Source organism: Eleutherodactylus coqui, chromosome 4 (assembly GCF_035609145.1).
Source record: "Eleutherodactylus coqui strain aEleCoq1 chromosome 4, aEleCoq1.hap1, whole genome shotgun sequence".
Classification (NCBI taxonomy): Eukaryota; Metazoa; Chordata; class Amphibia; order Anura; family Eleutherodactylidae; genus Eleutherodactylus; species Eleutherodactylus coqui.
Genome location: NC_089840.1, coordinates 103,246,004 through 103,269,258, shown reverse-complemented (window position 1 = coordinate 103,269,258; position 23,255 = coordinate 103,246,004). Strand labels below are relative to the sequence as shown.

General features: G+C 47.1%; 1 protein-coding gene across 2 annotated transcripts in view; it reads right to left on the bottom strand.

Moving 5' to 3' along the window:
• Positions 1-21,057, bottom strand: part of SHROOM2 (shroom family member 2) — a 162,847-nt gene extending 141,790 nt beyond the window's left edge. For both annotated transcript variants that reach the window (XM_066599927.1, XM_066599928.1), the window contains exon 1: positions 20,763-21,057. In XM_066599927.1, coding sequence (XP_066456024.1) covers positions 20,763-20,945 — 183 coding nt within the window. In that variant the 5' untranslated portion in view covers positions 20,946-21,057. The remainder of the gene's footprint in view (positions 1-20,762) is intronic.
• Positions 21,058-23,255: the final 2,198 nt, after the last annotated feature.

The window sequence follows — 23,255 nt, the reverse complement described above, 5'->3', positions numbered from 1 at the left end:
ACTCGTCCATTGTTTTCACGAACAGGTGGGATTAGTCGCCCTTTATTAATAGTATTGGTGCCAACCGCTGCCCTCACTGTCCGTCGCAGAAATGTAAGACCTGTCACGTAACATTAGGGCAAGTGCAGAGCCTTTCCTCTTCTGTAGAGGGCACTCTACACACTAGGGGTCCTTTTAGACGAGCCGATTCTTGTTTGAACGAGTGAGCGACATCACCACTAGCTCGTTCGCTCTTGCGATACTCTGATGAGCGTGAAATGTGTTTTGCATAAGGATTGCAACTTCACAGAAGCGATGCGAGCATTTTTGAACGAAAGACGCCTGGCATCGGCATGAAAAACGCACATTGTGCCGATGTGTTCATACAATGGAGTCGATTTCTGTAGGAAGTAGACAGCTCCGTTTTCACTGCAGTGGTCAGGTTTGGTATTGCAGGCTAAGTTCCCATTCACTGCTCTCTTTAGGTTTATACTTCTTACTCTTCTATTTCTCTGGCAATGAAAGAACAAGCGTCGTGGTTCAGTTGGCATTGGTGCCAGTGCTGGAGTTGTAGGTTCAAATCTGACCAAAGACAATGACTGTATGGAGTTTTTCCAAGTTGATGTTGAGATTTGAACCCAGGACCCGAGCATGGCAAAGCAACAATGCTAACCACTGAGAAGCCACCACATTTTAAAATGCTGGAAAATGGATATAAAAGGAGGAAAGCTTACAGATGAATCCACTTCACTTCCAATTTCCATCTATATATATAAAATTGAATGTATGCGTGTGTGTCTGTCTGCGTGTTTGTCTGTCTGTCTGTCTGTCTGTCCTTTATGCGCTACTACACCATTCATCCGATCGCCATGAAACTTTGGGAAGTTGTTGAGTACACTCCTGGGAAGATTATAGGCATAGTACATTTATGCTACGATAAATGGCGCGCGTGCGTGCGTCGTCGACAGTTACGACCCCCCCCACGTAGATCGTTCGATTTCCATCATTGCCACTAATTCTCTCACTTCCCGATGTTGTAGAAACATGAAATTTGGCAGGAGCATTGATTATGTCATAAATAGGAAAAGCTAATGGGTCCCAACTCGATTATTCAATTCTATGTGCCAAAGAATTAGCGTCCACATTTTACATACGGAATCTAATTTTCTCGCTTCCCAATGTCATAGAAACAGGAAATTTGGCACGAGCATTGATTATGTCATAAATAGGAAAAGCTAATGAGTTCCAACTCGATTATTCAATTCTAAGCGCAAAAGAATTAGCGTCCAAATTTTATGTACGGAATCTAATTTTCTCACATAGAAACTTGAAATTTGGCACGGGCATTGATTAGGTCATAAATAGGAAAAGTTAATGGGTCCCAACTCGATTATTCGATTCTAAGCGCAAAACAATTAGCGTCCAAATTTTACGTACGGAATCTAATTTTCTCACTTCCTGATATATAAATGAATGTCTGTCTGTCTGTCTGTCTATCTGTCCTTTATGCATTACTACACCATTCATCCAATCGCCATGAGACTTTGGGAAGTTGCTGAGTACACTCCTGCGGCGGTTTCTGGCATAGTACATCTATCCTACGATAGGTGGCGCGCGTGCGAGCATCGTCGACAGTTAAGCCCCCCAGACAAAGATCGTTTGATTTCCATCTCAAGCACGAAAGCAAAAGGCATTACGAGCAACGGGATGCGTGTTCAACTATAAAATGATGCATCCGCCGAACGTTTCGCAAGACAATTGCTGGATATTGAGAATGCTGAGGTAAAATGAAAGCTGTGCTGTGATTGGTTATTTCTTATACTGCTGAGGTAACATGAAAGCTGTGCTGTGATTGGTGGCTACTTCTTATACTACTGAGGTTGCATGAAAGCTGTGCTGTGATTGGTTGTTATATATTATACCACTGAGGTAACATGAAAGCTGCGCTGTGATTGGTTGCTATATATAATACCGCAGAGGCAATATGAAAGCTGCGCTGTGATTGGTTGCTATTTTTTATATTGCCGAGGCAGAATAAAAGTTGCGCTGTGATTGGTTATTTCTCTTACTGCTAAGGTAACATGAAAGCTGCGCTGTGATTGGTTGTTATATTTTATACTGCTAAGGTAACATGAAAGCTGCGCTGTGATTGGTTGTTATATATTATACCACTGAGGTAACATGAAAGCTGCGTTGTGATTGGTTGTTATCTAGATATATAAAAACGAATGAATGTATGTCTGTCTGTCTTCGCAGCAACGCGCGACGGGTAAGCTAGTTTTTAATAAAACTGGATCAGTCGAAAAATATGCTAGTGTGAACATAACGTGTGCTAAATACTGGAATATCCTAAATAATATCCATGGACTATGCCTAAACAGGTCACATACACAATACTATATTATACAATTTTTGCTTACACATTTTTGGCAAGTAGTTTCCCATATTTTGATATTAATATAATGTCAAGTCCAAAAAGAGTGAAGTCCTAGAAATGTTCTTTAATTGCCATCTGCTACTAAAATCCCCAGTAGATTTGTGAAGCAGCCCTTCTAATTGTGACGGCAGACAATGTGACCAAGCCATCTGCACAGCGTGACACCCCGGCTCATCCGCTTTGTCATAGGAATGTGGTAGGAATCAGCCGCCCAACCCGAGGAGCTGCTAGTAAGAGGCCAGACACCACCGAGACGGCATGGACAGCATACAGATATTACCATGCAGCTAAGGAAGAACTATGGAAACCACCCAGCCGGAGCCAACCACGAGACAAACCCAATAATTACAGCCATGTCCCTTTAAACAGAAGACTCCTAAAGTATCTGAGTGAGGCTGCTTTCACATCTGCGCTCAGGGTTCCCCATTCGGGGAGCAGGAAAGGGGAATCCCTGTGGCAAACAGCTCCAGGTGGACCCCATGACTATAATTGGGTCAGTTTGGTTTCTGCTCAGCTGCCCGACTTTTAGCAAAAAAAAAAGTCCTCCATGCAGTGCTTATTCTTCCAGTATTTTGTGCCGGCGGAACTACTGGCAGAAGTTCCAACGAAGATGTGAAGCCGGCCTTATATATATACTCTGCTTTTAAAATCATTGATGCTTGTGTGGAAGTGACCAAGCTGGATCTTCGAGGGAAAAAATAAGCTAAAGCCTCTAACAATATAGAATACAACGTTATATTACAAGTGGCCCTTGTATGATATCACCTGAATTCCAAATTAAGGACCACTTACAAGGGATTGAAGACTTTGTCTTTACTCAATATTACTTAAAGGGGTTGTCCAAGTTTGGCCGGTCTCACACAACCACATTTGAATTGCGCAGTCTGCGATAGTCTCCCGCGCGGACGACCCGTGGTATTCCGCATTCATAAATAAGAATAGCGCATTCTCATGTCTACTTACATGAGTTGACAGCGATTGTGATCTCCGCTCGCGGAAAAAAAAAAAAAAGCGTTGCATGCGCCATTCTTGTGCGGATTTCACACGGATGGCATTCTATTTAAGTCAATGGAAGCCGTCCAACCCGCAGCCCTTCCACAACAGTTGTCATTGCCAGTAACAGAACTCAGGGCTCGATGGCTGAGCTGTTATTGGCTGAAGCGTCTGTGATATCCTGTTAACCAGGCAGGACCGCAGCCTGTAAACAAACAAATAAAGAGGACGGAGCCATGGGGAGGGGGAACAGCAGGGGGAGGTGAGTATATCACGGTTTATTATTTTAGTGCATGTAGAAGGGGTAGCTGGCAGACCTTCAGGCCAGATTCAAGCCTCTGAGTGCCACAGCAACCCATTGGAACCCTACAATCACATCGCAGGGTCCTATTGGTGACCAAGGGAGCCCCCTTCCTCTGTTAGCCTTTTACATGCCACAGTCGCATTGACCACTTCATATAAACAATCAAACAGCGGGGATCAGAGGTTTCTCTGGTCTCCGCTGTTTGAGCAAGTACTAGACGGTTTTCCAACAGCCAATCATCTGCTTCCCTGCGCCAGGCTTCTGATGCAGAACTGTAAAAAGGCAATTTCATCAGATTAAAGCCCCTTAACAGCCGCCATGAAAAGGTGTACAGATAGTAGTTAAGGGCTTATAGGCACGTTACAATAGCACTTGCTGCTGAAACCGCAGCTGCCAATAGCAGCACAATCTTGCAGACCTTATACATTCTTGGAGCGGCCCTAAATGGACAACAGCTCCAAGATCGGGATAAAAGGTGTGAGTATTGAACATAAAACCCCTTTAAGGCCTCGTTCACATCAGTGTTAGGGAGTTCCGCTTTTCTGCTACGTTCGGGGAGCAAGAAAACAACACTCCCTTGTCGAATGGAACTAAATGGACTCCCATTGACTATAATGGGGTCAGTTCGATTTACGCCTAGCAGTCTGGCATTTTGCTTGCTGCGCCATTTTATCCTATTTTCTAGTGGAAATCAGCAATGGAGGTTCCGATGCCGATGTCAATGAGCCCCAAGACCATCTGCAAAACTGTTCTGTATTTCATTTTATATGCACTGGAATAATAAAAGTTGGGGATTACAACATGAAAAAAGGCTGAGCTGCAATACCAGACATGGCCTGTGGACAGGAGTGGAGCAACATCTAGAAAAAGAGTCATTTCTAATCGGATACATAAATCTCCGCTTACGAAATATAATGACATGCTTAAACCACTCCAGTGAATCATACGTGTAGTCATACAGAGCTGAGCTCATACTCTCGTCTGTGTCATCCCCAGATTAAGAAAGTGAGTCGCTGAACACAAGAGTGAAGACATTACTGAGAGGTGTATTCAAGGTTACCCAACAAGTCCTGAAGCTCAGACAGCGGTAAACAACTGACGGCTCAAGTGGCTACAACGCTGCTTGGCCGAGTGTCGCTCCAAGCTAAGTAGAGGGATGAGAATGTTACGCGATCGCAGACATATTGTTCTACATGTCTCACCGCCCTTGACAAATATCTCTGGCATAGTCCATGGCCATAATATAAGCTCCCCACGAGGTCAAACATATTGTATGGCTTTATCGTAGAGGGTGGAAAAACTGCGGAAAATCCTGCGACAAAATCCCCAGCATTTCCACCTAAAAACCTGTGTCATAATGCACTAGGGGAATCCCCTGACCTGCGGTCGGCGCCCACTAGAAGCCGCCGACGGGCCTGTGCGGGGAGTACCGATAGAGCCACGCATTCTGAGGAGAGGGGAGCGATGTAGCTACTAAAATCAGCTCCGGATTCCCCTATGGTGAGGATTTTGACCCCGTGTGAACGTACCCTACATATGTTACTGATTGCATCAGACACTATGTTGTGCCACTAACAAGTGACACGTGCGACCATAACAGTGACATCAAGCAGATTACACCCCACGGTGGGGGGAGGAGTGCTTGTTTAAAACCTGAAAAGTTTTAGGAATGAGTGTTAATGATGGGTTTATGTAGCTTACTAATACATCCTTTATTGATAAGGTGTCCATTTTTCAATTATTGCAAAAGCCACGCTCCTTCCTCGACCAGCCTCCTGCCTGGAAGGTGCACCCCCCAACAGGATGGCTGGATGGAGGGGCTTATGAGCAAACACGTCATTGTGCCTCCACTACTGAAATACAGAACACTTGTCATCGGATTACATGGCCAGGCTTAGATACGTGTGACCCGTGTGATCGCCCTAGCTCCCCACACCCACAGGTCCACCTGGCCAGATGACCGTCTTCCTCTTTGTGGCAGTCTCTTGTGGAGCGACATGAATCATCCTCCTCCGGGCTCTGTCTCCTCTCATCTGATGCTCCGAGACACTGCTGTCAGCCCATCAGCATGCTCGCAACACAGTAACTTAGTTCTGCTGCTGTATTTATGTTATGAGCTTGGTTCTGGTATTGTATTTATGTTCTAAAGTGCTTTTGTTGTGCATTTATGTTGTGAGTTTGGTTCTGGTACTATATTTATTCTGCTATCTTGCTGATTTTTGCAGAGGCAAAATACAGGCAAACTACATATCAGTACTATATATCTACATATCAGTACAATATAGATAGCTTTTTTTTTTCTTATGAGGTGTGCCAAATAGGAAAAAATAAATTCTCCCATCTAACCTAGTGCTTGCACTGTCTCCTTATGTACATATCCTAGCCAGCAGAAATCAAGCGCAACGTGTCTTTTAATGAAAGAGCCAGGACGATTCTTTTTGGTCACGTGCCCTTTCCTTCTGCAACCATCTTATGAATGGGGGCGCAGTCTAAACAGGAGGCAAGGCAGTGTGGACTCTAATCAGGACACATTAAAAAAAATTGCCAGCTGGACATGCACTAAACTAACAAAATGATCTATACTTGGCACCCTTCTCTCCTATGACGATCCTGGTCTCTGCTGACAGAGGAAAAAAGGTGACCATTGCAGCCAGAGGCCGCAGCATCACTGCCTGCTCCCCTAGCATCAGCGCTCACAACCTGGGCACCACGATGCCAAGAGTTTGGAACGGTGACACTGCGGCCTCCGATTGGCTGCAGCGGTCACCTGATATCTGCTGTCAACAAGGTCCAGAATCGCCGCCGTAGAGAACAGAGGAGAGTATGGTTTATTTTGTTTTCTTAGCGCATGGCCAGCTGGTTAAACTTTGTTTTTGTTTGTTTTTTTTTTAAGTTGGACAACCCCTTTAACAGTGCCAATAAACAGGAAATACCTACACTTTGACAGATTGTTGAACAAGACACTATGAATCGTATGTCTACAGCCAACTTTCCAGATGTAAAAAGCACATCTGGAAAGTTTATACTGCACATCTAAACTTCCATCAAGCGAGCGCTGGCCAATTCCCAAGTCAAAAATGAATAGATGTTTGTGTAATAGGTGAAAAAAGTATATTTTCAAAAGCAAAAGGTTGTTTCCCGCAATATATGTTCCTGACAGTAGCTGAATTCCGGACTGCAAGAGTTGCTGACCAAGAGTCTGATGAGGTTATAGGGGGTATTTCCAAAGGATCTCGCACCTTGAAGACTCCCACACAAATATTTCTTCCACTCCCTTTCACTCCCAGCACTGCTCTTCCTACAGAAAGAATCTCATCAGTAATGGAATCTAAACGCCTAATAATCCCTGCCCTGAAAATCATTAGAGATAGGCTAACTCTCAGCACAGTCACCAGTAGTGCACACAACTTTATGTGACTACATAGTTATTAGGAACGGACACACGTATCAAGGCCTACAACGATGCCACCACTTTCAACGACTAACTGCAGTTTCAGAATAGAATCCCTCATAAGAACATGCACATATTTGCAAATCAGGCGCTCTTTCTCAAGCACACCTGATGTAACTAATCAAGGGCTTCATTAGTTGCATCAGGTGTGCTTGAGATAAAAAAAATATCAAATACCCGCACTAGCTAGGGCTTTGATTGTGACATTTGATTGCATGTTAGAAATATGGCTAAGACAACAAAGTAGTCCAAAAGGTTAAGAAAATAGATCCTTGCCTTGCACAAACAAGAAAACGGCTTCAAAAATATTAGCAAAGGTACTGAAATGTTCCTAGAGATACAGTGGAAGCATAGTGCGAAAGTTCAAAGTTAAGGAATACTGGCTACACTACCTGGATGTGGCAGAAAGAGGAAGCAACCAATGGCTGCCACCAGATTCTTGAGAAGGTAGGTGATCCAAAACCCTTAGGGCCCCTTCACACAAGTGTATGCGCAACATGAACATATTGGTGCATATTACTGTACTTTTCTGATCGCAGGGCCAGTTTACATTGGCCGTGGGACACTCCCGATGTGATTTACAAAAGTTACCTGAGCCAACGAGGTCCAAATGTGTTCTTTTTTTTTTTCATGAAATTGTCCAGCATACTGCGCATTAGCGCACGTTTTTCATGCCCATCTGCGCACCTCCTATAGACTTCTGTGTGGACCTTTAGTGTGCAAATGCGCACAACCCCCCCCCCCCCCCCCCCAAAAAAAAAGAAAACAAAAAAAAAAAAACACAGAGCATGCTGTTCTTTTTCATGCGCACAAAACAAGAGAAATTGGAATGAACCCATTGAAATCAATGGGTTCTATTCTCTGTGTATTGCGCCCGCAAATACGCTCGTGTGAAGGAGCCCGAGTGACTGCAAAAGGCCTATAGGAAGATTTGGTGAAGCAGGCACTGAGGTTTCAATTTGCACAATAAGGTACACACCAAAACACTGAAGGCCTTCATGTCTGAACTTCAAGACGCACACCTCTACTGACCTAAGAGCAGAAACTGGCGTAAACTATACCACAAATGTACGCCAGGCCCGTTCTCAGGTGAGACGCGCATCGCCCTGCTTATGATCACCCATCAGCGTGCTGTGCCAGAGACAGCACATCTGCATGTTCTATTCTCCTGTGAGACTCACATGAGAATAGAACTTGCCGCAATTACCCAAGTAAATACACCCATTCCAAATAACGGATGGTATTCTCGTGTGAGTTTTCTGCGTCTCGCAGTGTACAAAACTCGCATGACTTTCTCACGCGTGCGAATGCGCCTTAATAAATTTTCCCCTAAAATCTAAAAAAAATTAAAAATTTACAGATTAGACGGCCTTAGTGCTGGCCGGATGGAAGCTCTCTACAGCACACATTTTTACTTTCTGTGGTGTCTTTCGGGTGAGCAGTAGGTAGTTGTCTAGGATGTCTTTGTTGGGGGCATAACTGATGGATTTATAATATAATATATAATTGTCCATCTGTACTGATAGATGAAGGATGGACATCCAGCTAAGCTTCAGAAAAAGAGGGGGCTCACCACGGCCTTGGATATCAATAGAGCAGGACCTCCTTTCATTGTAGGTAAAGCAATCTAAGCAGTCTCCAAAGTTGATCTTCAACCAAACTTTTAGGGTATGTTCACATGTAGTGGAAATGCAGTGGACTTTCAATGGCAAAATCCACAGAATTTCCACAAAAGACACAGAACTGGTGTAGATTTTGACTCGAAATTGGCTGTGCTTCTGCAGCTAATTTCAGAAGATACCGCGCTCCCTCCCACCTCCGAAGTCTCTGCACTCCCTTCACCGTCACCCAACGGCCTCCAGTGAGCGCAGCACCGCTGGTCAGGTGATGCAGAGTCAAAATCTGTGTTGATGGTATGGATTTTGATGGTGTCTTTTGCAGAAATGCTCTTGATTTTGCCATAGAATTTTCCGCAGCATTTCCGCTCCGTGTAAGGCCCCCGACACACGGATGGAAATTCGGCGACAGGATTTCCCGCAGAATTTCCGGCCGTGCCCGCCTGCATAGGATTGCATTACAAAACGCAATCCTACGCAGACGGCCGCGATTTGTCTGCGTGAAAACACACGCGGAAAACAAATCGCGGCATGCTGTATTTCTGTGCGGATCTCGCAGAGGCCCGCACAGAAATGTCAGTAGTGACGGGCCATATCCCCTCTGTGCATGCGCTGGCTGACCAGCAGCCGGTACATAGCAGGGACAGAAGACGCTGAGAGCGGGTGAGCCGCAGGTCTCTCCAGGGGCATGGGACTGCATCCCGCTGCAAGAATTCTCGCAGCGGGATCCGACCCGATCGTCTGTAGGCGACCTAAACATAGAAGTTTGACCCACGATTCTTCATGGTTGCACGCTTCTTGAGCTTGCAGACTGACTAGTAGGGACATTTTGCCTTTCCCATTTATTGTTAGTTAGTGGTCCTTTACGGAGTTAAGCTAAGACGCCTTTTAATCACAATAATCTAAAACAGAAGAAAACAATGGAATCATTGATCTTTCCTAGCGGAGTACATCCTGTCCTTCCTCTATCACTTCAATCTACGGCTCTACCAAGTAACATTTTTCCATTCGTTGCTCCATCGCTGTATTTTTCTCCCTTGAGAAATGTATCAGGAAAACTCAATTTCCTCGCCGTAGATCAGGCTGGAAGTAGCAATTACATAGCGCCATTTCTCACTCGCCAGGTATTTTACAATTTACCTACAAAGATCTTTAAAGAAAAAAAAATCTATAAAGAAAGTACAAGACTACTTTCACACTGGCAAATGTGATATGAGGCCAGATATCACGCTCGCCAAAGTGTAATGTCCCCGCGGGTGCAAGGCGTTTTTTTGTTAAAACCACCGGGTGATATTGCGCCTGTGAACATGCGATTTACCCACAGATGTAATGCGATTTTCAGGCAAAAACGCATCGGACTTGAGGATCAAAGGGTTTTCCCATTGATTCCAATGGGAAACCTCACATCGCACTCGCATGCTCATCGTATGGCATGTGATGAATTAAGGCTCCAATTGGCGTCCTATCTTCACGTTCCTCGTGCATTTCGAGGAACGTGACGATAGGACAGGACATCGCTCATGTCTACGACTCCATTCAAAAGAACGGGGTTCAGCACAAATCTTGTACGAGTTTCTTGGCCGCGTGAAAGTGGCCTAAAGCGGACTCAAGAGATCCACATGACAGCAGAATTAGTCAGCACAGCCGGCACCACTAACAAGAGCAGCTATAGAGCTGCAAGACAGTTGCACCAACTCAACTCCAACCCATCGTGGGCCCTGAGGAAGAAGAAGAAGAATCTGATTCCAAAGAGAAAGGCAGTAAAATGTTGACATACAAGTTCTTCTATAGGGCTGATGAATGGCCTCGGGGCGGACAATAGAGGGGGCAGGTGCCAAACAGGACACTAACTGCAATCATGTGTCCATCAGAATACACAACTGCTACTGAAACCACAGGGAAATCCCAGAGCTTGTGTAGTGTTATTAGTTCCCTTTTCCACAAACCACCAATGTTGACATACCCTTAATAACAGGACTATTTGTCCACAACCTGTCTCACAACCTACACTCTTCTCCAGGACTTCCCATTATTGATTCTGCCTCTCTCTCACACAATGCGGCCGTTTCCTCTTCATAGACGTCTATGAGCTGCATGCACCTAATGCCCCCAATTAACGGATTTTAGAAGTGGAGTGTGAATGAATAGTTAAGTGAGATTGTTCTCAGCAAGAGTAACCAAGTAATCTTGTAGATATGATACCTTTTAATGGCTAACAAAAATACATGATGTTATAGAGAGCTTTCTGAAGGACTCTGAGAAGATCCAAAAGCTCGCTGCAACATCATATATTTTTGTTAGCCTATAAAAGGTATCATATCTATAAGATTACTTGGTTTCTCTTGCTGGGAACAATCACATTTTTACTCTACAGGCTAAGGGCCCATGTAGAGCCGTAAGTATTTTACGTGTGCCCGCTGGCGCCGTAAAAACGCTTGAACGGTAAAGGGCCCGGCGCACATACACTGAGGCCGCAATGCCGTGCGGCCTGGGAAAACATTCCCCCTTCCGTTTGCAATGGGAGAGGGCGGAGCTAAGCTCCCAACCCTTGACCGCACCCTCTCATTGCAAACAGCGGCTAAGGGCGGAGAGGAGAAGAGAAGGGTAAGGGAGTTTAGCAGTCATGCTGTTAAACTCCCTCCCACCTCCCTTTCCCAGCAGCTAGCATAGGCACTCATAGGGATCTATGCAGCTGCCACCGCCAGCGTGAGGGCGCCCGATTGAGCACTTTTACGCTGCAGAAATACACCCCTGTGCACTGATGCATTGTAAGCCAATGCATCAGAGGAGCAGCGTATATCAGACAGCCGACATACGCCCGAGTGAATAAGCCCCAACACAGTACCAAACATTTTTCCTTATGAGTAGTTAAGAATATGAGGGGTGTGGAATTGCCCAAGAGAATAGAAAACAACCTTTTTCTCTACGGACCTATATTACCAAGTTTCTTGTATTCGCTTGTGCTATCGATTTATACAAAAAGTTTGTAGAAAGGACAATGCCATTTACAGAAATATCTTTACTGTTTGGAAAGTGTGTTTGGAGATTTCAGCCTAAAATAGCGAAACGGCAAAAGAAGTTTTTAAAAAATTCCACCCGATGAGCCAGCATTGTGAATTGGGAACGAACACTCATGAAGGCCTAAATGGGTGTCCAGGACATCTACACCTTAGTTCTATTCCAATACATCTTGCCCTGTGTGCCATTGCTTCACTTCCCTCATCCACCATTTCTGAGTGTCCATCAGGTGGGTCAGATCCTACAGAGAATCGGCGCTTCCATTGTGATGTCCACGGGCTGCGATCTTTGGGTCCTTTTGGCCTGAATGACGATGAGTGGGTAGACAAGTGGAAACAGCACAGAGCATGCACTTCACATGCCGCCTTGTAATTATAAGAGAATCGGGATGGAGGCAGGACCAAGGGAGGTAAATAATCATGGTGCCAGGCGGGAGCCGTGAGGGAGGGTAGGCTTAGGTGCAACAGTGGCAGGAGGCAACGAGGGTTTGTTAATCTTTACACCTTTCATTGATTAGTTTTTACCTTGGTGCGCTTTTCTCGACGTTGGTCTCTATGGTATGTACGGAGGTTTGCTGGCTCCCATTCAGTGATTGAACACCACGTAATCAATACGTAGGTATTTTTGAACTTTCCCCTATAGTTCTACCCAAGATGCTCCTTTTAGATTTTTAAACCTTTATTGACCTATATATAAAACTGCTCTAGACGGTCTATACTTCCTTTATATTAAAAAATATAACAAACAGGGCTTCTTTCTTGAATTTCAGTCCATATGTCAAAAAATTAAAGATATTCTCTGTATCTACTTATACCGTTAAAGGATTTTTTATTGTATTTTTATTTTTTTTTGGGTGGGGGTGGGGGGGGGTTGTGCTTTTACATGGACCGGAGCGATCTTCATCCTGCTCCAACACCTCTATTGGCTAGCGATAATCGTAATTGATAATTTTTTATGCAATACCGTATTAGAAGATGCCGGAGAAAACAGTATAATCTGTGCATGCGTGCCAAAAGGTGCAAAATAATAATAGGATATGCCAAAGGTGTGCGCTCACAAGAGTCCGGTTGTGTCCCACTGGTAGGACATTTCTGAGAATTATTTCAGATTATCACATGATGTAACTTAAAAGCTCAATTAGACAAAAAAAAAAAAAAAACACACGCACACAACACTTCCCTAAATTACAGTATAATCCTTGTAATCATTAAAAGCATTCCCCATAGTGCAAACATCCAGAAGAGTCACTTCCGCAAAATGCTGATAGAGTATATCCTTACTATAATGGCTCTTACACTACACAGCTCTAGGAGGGGGTAAGGAAGTCAACGAAACTGCTGCTTGAACACGCTCGTATACTGAAGGTACTTTCACATGTAACAATAATTGGCAGATGAGGATCGTGTGCGGCATCGCAACAGAAAAAAAGCGCTATTCTTTCCAGCATAGGGCTAATGCCCACAGACGGAGTGGGATACGCCCGTGGATTTATGCCGTGGTAGTACCACGGTGGTAAACAAAAAGTCCCCACTTGTGATCATGGAAAAACGCACGTTTTTCTGCGGTCTCTATTAATACTATATTAATGGAGACCTCCGCTGCAGAAAAACAGAACCTGCCACTATTTTTTTCCTGCAACGGAAATCCGCGGCAGAATAACGTATGTGAGCGCTGACAGGCAGAAAAGCTATTAGGTTCAATAGAACCTTATAGCTGCGTAATTCTACGGCGGGAACGCAGTAGAAATCCGTCCGCGGGTATTAGCCCAAAATGACAGAATCTGTGGCTATGGCTCCAAAAGGGGGGGGGGGGGGGGGAACAAAACAACTAAAAATAATAAATGGCTGGATCATTGGAACTGTTCAGGGTAAACACGGCCAACGATTGGACAGTTTGGCCCCCTGTCCATGGGCATGCTTTTGTCAGCAGTAAATCACTGTTTATGTGAGACCTTAGGCCAGGCTCACACAAACAGGTCAGATTCCGCGAGCAGAAGACCTGCGTATGATTGCAGCAGCGAATTGCATACAGTTTTCCACGCGGATGTACATTTAAGGACAGTGTATCGTCCATATGGAAGAACGAACGCAAGAAGGGAATAACATCAGAAAGTAGCCCAACCCCCTGGGAACACCCAGGCCACATTCTCTTGCGCTGTCGGGGTGAGGTGTTCTGAAAACCTTCAGGACAGGATGCTCTCGAAGTGCGTCTGGTTTATACTACTCTTTTTTGGAAGTAGTATAAACCACTTTAAAAAGCCTTATTTTAGCGGAAGAAGAGCCCAAGTGAATAAGCGGAGGTTGCAGACAGTCTGGATGGGGTGCTGCTCCTCAGACTCCGTCCTGCATTGTCTGACCACAAATTCCTGCTTTCTTTATCCATTTGCTATCTGGTCTCCTAGCAACGTGCGTACGAATCCACATCCATACGTAATCGAGATCAAACGCATCCATACAGATCAATGGGCCCATACAAGCGGAATCCGCGGTAAAATAGAGCACGCTGCGATTTTTCCTCCATTCGGGGAATGCGCAATTCCTGCACACAAATGTGAGAGAACCGGCAAAAGTCAACGCATTTCAATGCCCACATATTACTGTGTATCATACATGCGGACGGCGATCGCGGAATCCGCAATTCAAATCCGTTCGTGTGAAACCAGTCTTAGACACTGCACTACCCAGTCTGCAATGCAGAAGTTGGTATATAGCCCTGCCCTGTGCGAGGAGATTTACGGAGAAAGACTCAAAAATGTTGTTTATACATAAAGAAAAATACCTCTAACCTTCGGGAAAAGGATAGCAGGCCTCATTTATCAAAACTGTAGAAAACAAGAACGGTCTTCGTTGCAAATAGCAACCAATCACAGCTCAGCTTTCATTCCATTTCCGAAACTTCCGATTCTCGTTCGTTGTTCAGTCGTTAAACTGAACGGTTATTGTTCACTTTTGACCCTTCGAACGGCAATCGGTAGGTCTAAGCACAACATTAGACAGTTTTGATAAGTGTGACCCAACAGATAAAAGACAAAATCCCATAAACTGTGCCCGCTAGTCGCGCCAAACTCATGAGGAAACGAGGCCATTCAGCATTCTGGTGGCAAATCTCAAGTTTCTCAAGAGAACAAACATTTCTTAAGCATGAAGACAGGCTTCGAGGATCTGGTTGAAGGGAAAGTATCCGGTGTCTGAAAGCGCTCAAACACAAGTGTGTTATCTGCAGACGACTCACAAAACCCTCCGCAAAGGGCAAACAGAAGATATACACAGCTGCTCCGCTAAGGGCTCATGTAACGGAGGGGTGACCGGTAAAGTCCAGCCAGATGATGGCGGCCCCCCGGACCCTTCCATCCGCCATCTCCCCATCGTCCTACAGTTTACATTCCCTGGTAGCTCATTCTCACAAGGAACAGACCGTTCAATAATAAGTCTACACCACACATACACAACGTACCGCTCCCAACTACCCGCGGCTGGGGAAGCCATTCCATAAGAGCGGCCATAATGGGGAACATCGGCACATTTCTTCATAGTCTCACAAGATCATCATCAAAGTCCCAGAAAAGCCCTTCAGAGTGAACTGTAACTCGCCCCCAGCCCCTCTCGCCCGTATGCCCTTGTGTTGTACTAGTAGTATCCTGGAGGCTCCTAGCAGTTCACTACACAGAATACCAGCGGCCAATCTAGAATATTGATTGAAGTGACGAAGAGTTGTGTCCAGAAGTTCCGTGGAAGTAGTGTGATGTCATCAGCACAATTAGGATGCACGTCAGGGAGCGCCCGGATTTCATCCCAGAGTCTCCCAGCAACAAGAGTAGAACAATGAGGCTGAGCGGCTGGTAGTTTTCCACGGGTTCCCTGTTACGGCAGCGCTGACAACAACCTGCGTGAAAGGAACCTTCACCTTCTCACAATTCAAGGCTGACAAACCAAAAACAAACCCTGGCATAGTTCAGCGACGGGGAGAGATAGCTGGGCGGCTTTATCGGCTCCTCTTGTGACTGCAGAATAAACAAGCCTTCTGTATTCATACGTGGAAACCACAAACTCCCAGAAGTTTGGTTAGCAATATACGCAAGAACCATCGCTTTGGGCGCAACTCATGGATGTGGCTTTCACTGTCGACAACTTGCCAAAAATTCTAAAAAAAAATGGCAAAACCTCATGCGATTTAAACCACGTCAAATGCAAGGCCCGCGGACTGAATCCGCCAGCAGTGCAACAACCTAACGGGCAACTCCAGTCACCCCGCCTGCAGCTCCGGTCCAGCGGTGGCAGTGCAGAGTCTGACTGGTGACCTCTTATCCCCACCCTCTGCGCCGGTATCTGTGTATGCCATCGCCAAAGGAAGAGATCAGTGGCCACAGACTCAGCAGCCAGACCATAGCTGCAGGCTGGGCAAGTGGAATGCCTGTAGGGCTGCTAGCCAGCCAGAGGCCAATAAGGGATTCGCTATTATTACTTGGACTACTGTGGTGGTCACTTATTACTACTAGGGCCAATATTACTGCTGGCCCCACCACCATGGGGGGCACTATTAGGCTGGATTCACACAGGCGGATTTGCCGCGGTTCTGCTGCAGCAGATCCGCCCGCGGCAAAACCGCCCGCGGCCGCTAATCTCGGGGTTAGCCAGCCATGTGGATGAGATTTCTCAGAAATCTCGTCCACACGGGACGGCTAATCCGCTGCGGTAAATCCGGTTGAAACCACGGCTGCGGCCGCCGCAGTTTCAAAAGCAGCAGCATGTCTGTTTACTTTCGTTTTTTTGTTTATTTATGTTACGGCTGCGCTCTCCTCTATAGGAGAGCCGGCCGCAACGGAAAAGCATGCGGCCGAACCGCTTCAAAGCCGCCGCGGCTTAAACCGTGGTGGTTCTCCCGGCGGAAATCTTGCGGTTTTTGCTGCAGCCAAACCGCGAGATTTCCGACGAAAATACGCCCCGTGTGAACCCAGCCTTACTGCTAGAGCCACCAATATAGGGGAAACTTACTACTAGGGCAACCATAAGGCTGATGTGGCCCTCGGTGAAAATACGTTTGACTCCTCTGGATGAAACTAATGAGGAGAATATGATTCTTAGCATACATGGCTGTGAAAGTATTTATACCGTTCCAGCTTATATATAGATTTAATTTGCATAAAAAGTTGAGTAACTTTGTAAATACATGACATCACTCTCGTACCCGTCCGGAGACGCATCTATGACAGGGTTACTTCACAGGGTTATGTCAAAGGGGTTTTACTCCTTTTTATTATTGATGACCTGCTCTGAACCGGGAAGAAGTTGGTGTACACTGGTTGAGCGGTTGTGTGCCCATCAGCTTCTTGCGGATATTCCGAGTAGCGAAGACCAGGTATCAGGCACTGGATAGCGCAGCAAGCTACGCTGCTACAGTACACCGCCCCCGTTACTCACTACAAAGGTCACGTAACTCTACTTTGACTTCTGTGGGCGTTACAGAAACATCACGGCGTAGCCCACTCAACTGTTTCTGGAATGCCAACCACCTTGTACAGCCGGGCCAGAGCCAGAACAGGAGATAGGTGCGAGTCCCACTTCCAGGACCTGCACCTAGACCATAAAGTCGGAGATATTAATACGCCTTCACTCAGTTGGCTACCCTTCTTTTAGATAAAATGAAGAAACTGAACTTGATGTTCAGAACCAAAGATGTCCTACAAAACTCGCATGTCTGAAGTAGACCATCTGTAGGAGAAATTAGGACCAAATTCAGGTATTAAACAAATTTTAACTCTTCGGCTCCTATCTCTTTCTCCAAGATAATTAGCACTAGATGGATGCCCATGGTGGAGTTGGGTGGCTGCAGAAAGACTGTTGGCCAAGTAACAGTTAAAGGGGCTTAACCATTAAAACAAAACCCCGTCCCCCAACTGGGCCCTATTAAAAACAAACAAGGGTATACTCCCTTCTTCTGTGGCCCTAAGATACAGCCAGCATTGGCGGAACTTCCAGGTAGATGGGCTGGGCGGAAGCACATGTCCACTGTGGCCAATCAGAGGCCTCTCATTTCCAAACTCCTGGCGGCCACAATAGCAATGCTGATGCCATGAGAACCGTTGGGGATGCTGGGGCATCACATTCTTTCGCCTGGACCATCTACCTGAAAGTCACCGCCAATGCCCTTGTTTGTTGCTTTAGACCGGGCGCAGTTTGGGGATGGGGTTTTGTTTTAATGACAAAGCCCCTCTAACACATGTCTACTATATAAGGTGACGTGAGGTCCGGCCTGTCTGACGATCTTCTGCAGCAGCACTAATTTAATAGGACTATGACACCTAGGGCAGTCCATGGAAGGCATGTCCTCTGACACCCATGTCTCCTAATTTCAGCCTTCGAACCTCCTAAAAAGCTAATAATTGCAGCCACCCGTGACGGTTGGGCGACACTCGGCAGAGGAAGGGTGTAGGGCTGACGGCCGACTAACGTGTTATTATAAATAGTTCCATCCACCCCTCTAATTATTTCCTTTCATAGCCGACACTTGTTAGACGACACTAGGCTTAAAGATAGCATCAAAAAGATGAACTATAAGCCTGGGAAGATCGCGCCAAAGATGGGAGACGGTGGAAAGTGATAATTACGTCTGGGGAGACCCAAGATCAGACGCTGAAAGAAGTCATTCAATAATTCAGGAGGCTTTCAGGGGAGACGCTGAACATGTAGAGCACCATCCAGTCTAGCGATACGGGGAGACGTGCGGCACGTGTGAGGAGTGGAAGGGAAACCACTTAGCAGGGTGATCCGCCATCGCAGCGTCATCATAGGCTCACCTCTACTACACGCATTAACACGGGACACGTCCCGACAGGCACACCAGGCGGACGGCTCCAGAACTGACAGCAAGTCACTCCTGAAAAAGTCTGGAAAGAAAACTTTACATTTTTAATTTAGGGTTCCTGTCCACGGGCAAATGTTCACTGCGTTCCCCGCGGCGATAATTGATTTTTCAATATGAGGAGCGTCGGGTCCGCACAGAGTCTGCGTCGGGGGAGCAGGGAAGGGGAATCCCTGCAGCCAGAACTGAACAAACCGCACTTACTGTATAGGAGTCCAGCCTAAAGCCGGCTGCAGACGGCAGAGATGGATTCCGTATGTGGGCTGCCGCAGCGGAATCCGCCTGTGACCGCGGCCAACGACCCCGCGTACCTGCCCTTTCTATACGGCAGAGGACTGCGGGCGCTCGCCATCAGTCACGTGCAGTACAGATACTTGTTTCGCCCGTGACATCGCTAGGCTATGATGTCGGTGCCCGTTGGCGCGGAGCCCACAGCAAAATAGAGCATGCTGCGATTTTTCCTCCGCTCGCGGAATACACGGCTAGTTTGCGCGAGTGTAAAGGAAAAAACGATTTTACGTGTCTTTAAAAGAGTGTAATTTGCCGCGGATCCTCCATGCGGACCCCAACCGTGGACTCCGCAGTAAGACCAAGCGACTATTTGCCTGGGTAGAGCGCCTCTTACAGGGGGATGACTGTCGGGCACTTCAGGGGGGTCATCAGTCAGCGGCGGGAGGCGCAGTGGCCGGGGATCGCTCTGACCACCCGCCTCCATTCACAGTAAAGAGATCGCAGTTCATTCATGAACGGCGCAGCGAAGATTTATGGTCCGCATGACAGATCTGATCAGTGGTTTATCGCCGATCGGTCACTCCCTGCGCAAATTACACCCAAGCTTATAGTCAAAAGCGTCCGTTTTGCGCCATGCGGTTCAGCAGAAAACGGATCCTTACAGTCAGGGGATTCCCCTCGCCCAAAACAGACAGGAAAACTAAAGCGCGTGTGAACGCGGCCTCAAGAATCGTTGGGTCGTTTGTATGTAAATGACACTCGCTCAATGTAACGCGGACGACAAGCGAATGAATATTAGTCTAGCGCTCATTTCACGCAGGCATGAAAATCATCGCTGCTCGTTCGCTAATTGCTCGGTTTGAACGGTGCTCGTGCGAACAATAAATCATCCATGTAAAAGTACGCTAAGGCGGGTCTCAGCCGGACGGATCTGAGTTGTGCATTTCGCAAGCGCATGATTCGCGGAACACTCAAACGCCTTGACTTACGCGGCTCCGATCACATAAGAGTGTCAGAATTGCATAATCCGCAGGCGGAAAGCAGAACGAACAAACAGAATGTTCTATTTTACCGCGGATAGCCGCACCATTGCGCTCTATGGTGACAGATATACCCGCAGTCCGTGCGCAGGTGGGTGTCTGTGGCATCGCTAAGTGACACCGCGGGAATATAGACAATAACAGGTGTTCTGCGCAGGACTGCCTGCGTGGGTTAGCGGTCCTGCGCAGTACAGTTTCGCAGCGGTACGCAAGGTCACGGTCGGGCTCACAGCTGTAATCCGCTGTGAATGACCCCTAAACCGGATTCACGTGAGCATGCGCATTTGTTTGCCCATTTGCGCAGCGGGAGTTGTGTATTTTTTTACTGCACTTTATGCGCATGCAAATCATGCACAGAAAAAAAAAACCGCAGCGGCGCTCCGAGCCGCCGGAATGGCTAATTAGCTTCTGGATCTCACAACACTCCCTCGGAAATGCGCGGGAGAAACAGAACACGCTGCGTACTTTCTTGTGCGACCGAAACGCGCACGCCAAACAAACACCTGTGAGCGGAGCCATCAAAGGGTTCCGTTGTCTGCGCGCAAATACGCTTGTGCGAAACTGGTCCTGAGGACGTAACCATAAGTCGGACCGCCTGGACCGCGGTCCGTGCGGCCGACATCCTCCAATAAAAAACAAAAACAACAAACAAACAAGAATTCCGTGTCGCACCTGCCGCTCGTTACCAGCGGGGGCGCCTGTCATTATTACATCCATGCTCTGATTCTGCGTCCGCCCGGTAAGGCGCTGTTCACACTGCGGTACAGCGACAGATATTCTTACCCTCCACAATGGCGCGGCGGTCCCCCACCCCTCCACCCCAGAGGGTCCTCACCTTAGTGATGATCAGAGGCTCTCCATGTTCTTTCCCCCCCTTCAAGGTAAATCCCCAAGGAGCTCCTCCGCTCAGGAAGACGTCCACCAGCCGGTGCCCCTCCAGCAGCTTCCTCTCTACCATGCCAGGGGGCGCTCGCGGGTCCTCCGCCAGCTGCCCCCCTCTGCTCTCCACCGACTCCATGCTGCGCTGTGCTGCTAGCCCCCCCGGGTGCCCGGGCGCGGGTCACACATGTCCGGTGGCAGCCTCCTGAGTGCCCGGTGCGGGCGGCTGCTTCCTGTTCCCGGCTGTTGTGGAGTCACCGGCCTGGGATTGGCCACCTCGTCCATAATCCAGGAGCCGCTCCCTCCCCCTCCGTCACTCCCTGCCCCCCTGCACACTACCTGCACACTGGGGACAGACACACACAGGGATTACACTGGGGTTTTCATTGTTTTTTTCTTCCCTCTTTCAAAAAAATCATAACTTTTTTATTGAAAAGTTTTAAGTGGAGTGAAAAGATAAAAAAAAATAATTATTTATTTTCTACCGCCATAACTTTTTTATTTTTATGTCCACATAGTCGTACAAGGGCGCCTTTTTTGCGGAACAGGTTGTGTTGGAGTACATACGACTATTTTGATCACTGTTTATTTTTTGATTGGAGGTGGCGTGTCTAAAAATGCGCAGTTCTGACATTGTGTATTTTTTTCTGAGGACGTTCACCTGTAAGGCGTTAGGCTGGCTTCACGCGGCCGAGAAACTCCTGTGAGATTTGTGCGTTGCGAGATCGCTACTTCCCAGAAGTGATGGGGGGTGCTTTTGCCAGAAAAATGCCTCGCATAGCTGTAAAAACCATACGCTGGCGAGTGCGTTATTAGGATGCTTTCCTTGGTCCTTTATCGCGCTGGTCCGTGTGTAGGTAGCTTTTACTTTCAAAGATCAGACTTTTACGGATACTAAATGTATTTGGGTTTTTTTCACGTAAATATGGTAATAGCGTTTATTTAAACTTTAATTACCTTTTATTTTTTTTTATAATAAAATTTTCTGATCTGATTTTTTACATTTCCTTTAACCCCTTAGGGCTCCTTCCCACGGACAGATTTCCGCCGCGTAATACACGGCAAAAATCCACCGCGTTGCCCGCAGCTATTAGGTTCTATTGAACCTGATGGCTCAATGCTCATGGTGCGGAATTCCGCACTGGAAATCTCCCGTCCTCACCCGCGGCATGCTCTATTTGCCGCGGGTGTACGCGCAGACAGCTTCCATTGCAGTCAAGGGAAGCCGTCCGTCACGCTATCTTCCACTGTAGCACAGCGGAAGATAGCGTAAAACCGCTTTACTGCCGCCGCGTCATATGACGCAGCCGGTGCGTCATGTGATGTTGTGGGCGTGTCATATGACGCGGGCGGCGCGTCACGCGGTCTATTGCGCATGCGCTCTGAAGTGTCTTGCGGGACGGAAGACGCCGGATCCGGAGGTAAGTATTGGGGTCTCTGGGGGGCGGAGCCCGTCACGGCCATGGGAAGCCGGCCTTAGGCTGGGTTCACACGGGGCGGATTAGCCGCGGAAATTCCAGAAATTTCTCAGAAATCTCGTCCACACGGGACGGCAAATCCGCCCCGGCTAAGCCGTCAGAAGCCGCTGCTGCGGCGCAGATTTGCCGGCCGCAGCATATTCCTTTTTTTTTTTTTCTGCTGCGGCCGCGCTGTCCTCTATGGGAGCGCCGGCCGCAGTGGACGAGCGAGCGGCCAGGCCGCTTCAAAGCCGCCGCGGGTTTTGCAGCGGCGGTTCTCCCGGCGGAAATCTCGCGGTTTTTCGCTGCGGCTGAACCACGAGAATCCGCCCTGTGAGAACCCAGCCACACGGGACGGAAATCTCGCGTAATGAGACATTTGGTGCAATTTTGAAGCGTCTTTTGCGCATGTATTCCGCTGCAGAAATCTCTCCCCATAGAGGGAAGAGAGCCCGCAGCAGAAACGCAGCCAACATAGACATATCGCGGATTTGAATTCCATGCGGCATGTCAGTTTCCGCGCGGCTTGTCCCCAGCGGACTGTCGGCAGAGTATGAACAAGATTTTTGCAAATCTCGTCCACTTTGCTGCTTAGTCTCGGGTTTAAAAATGCATGCGCAATTTCCGTGCAGAGAGTCCACACAGAAATTCCGCGACAATTTCGTCCTGTGTGAACCCAGCCTTAGAGGACAAGAACTTGCGATGCTTTAATCGCTCCTGCAGTATGATGTAATGCCATAGGATTACACCATATCGCAATCTATTAACCCCTTAGTGACCAAGCCTGTTTGCGCCTTAATGACCAGGCCAAATTTTGCAAATCTGACATGTGTCACTTTAACATGGAAAAACACCAGAAAGGTTTTGCATATCCAAGCGATTCTGACATTGTTTTTTCGCCACATGTTGTGCTTCATTTAGGCGGAAAAAATAGACCGATAGAAATTGTGTTTATTTATTAAAAGCGCCAAAATTGGGAAAATTTTGAAAAA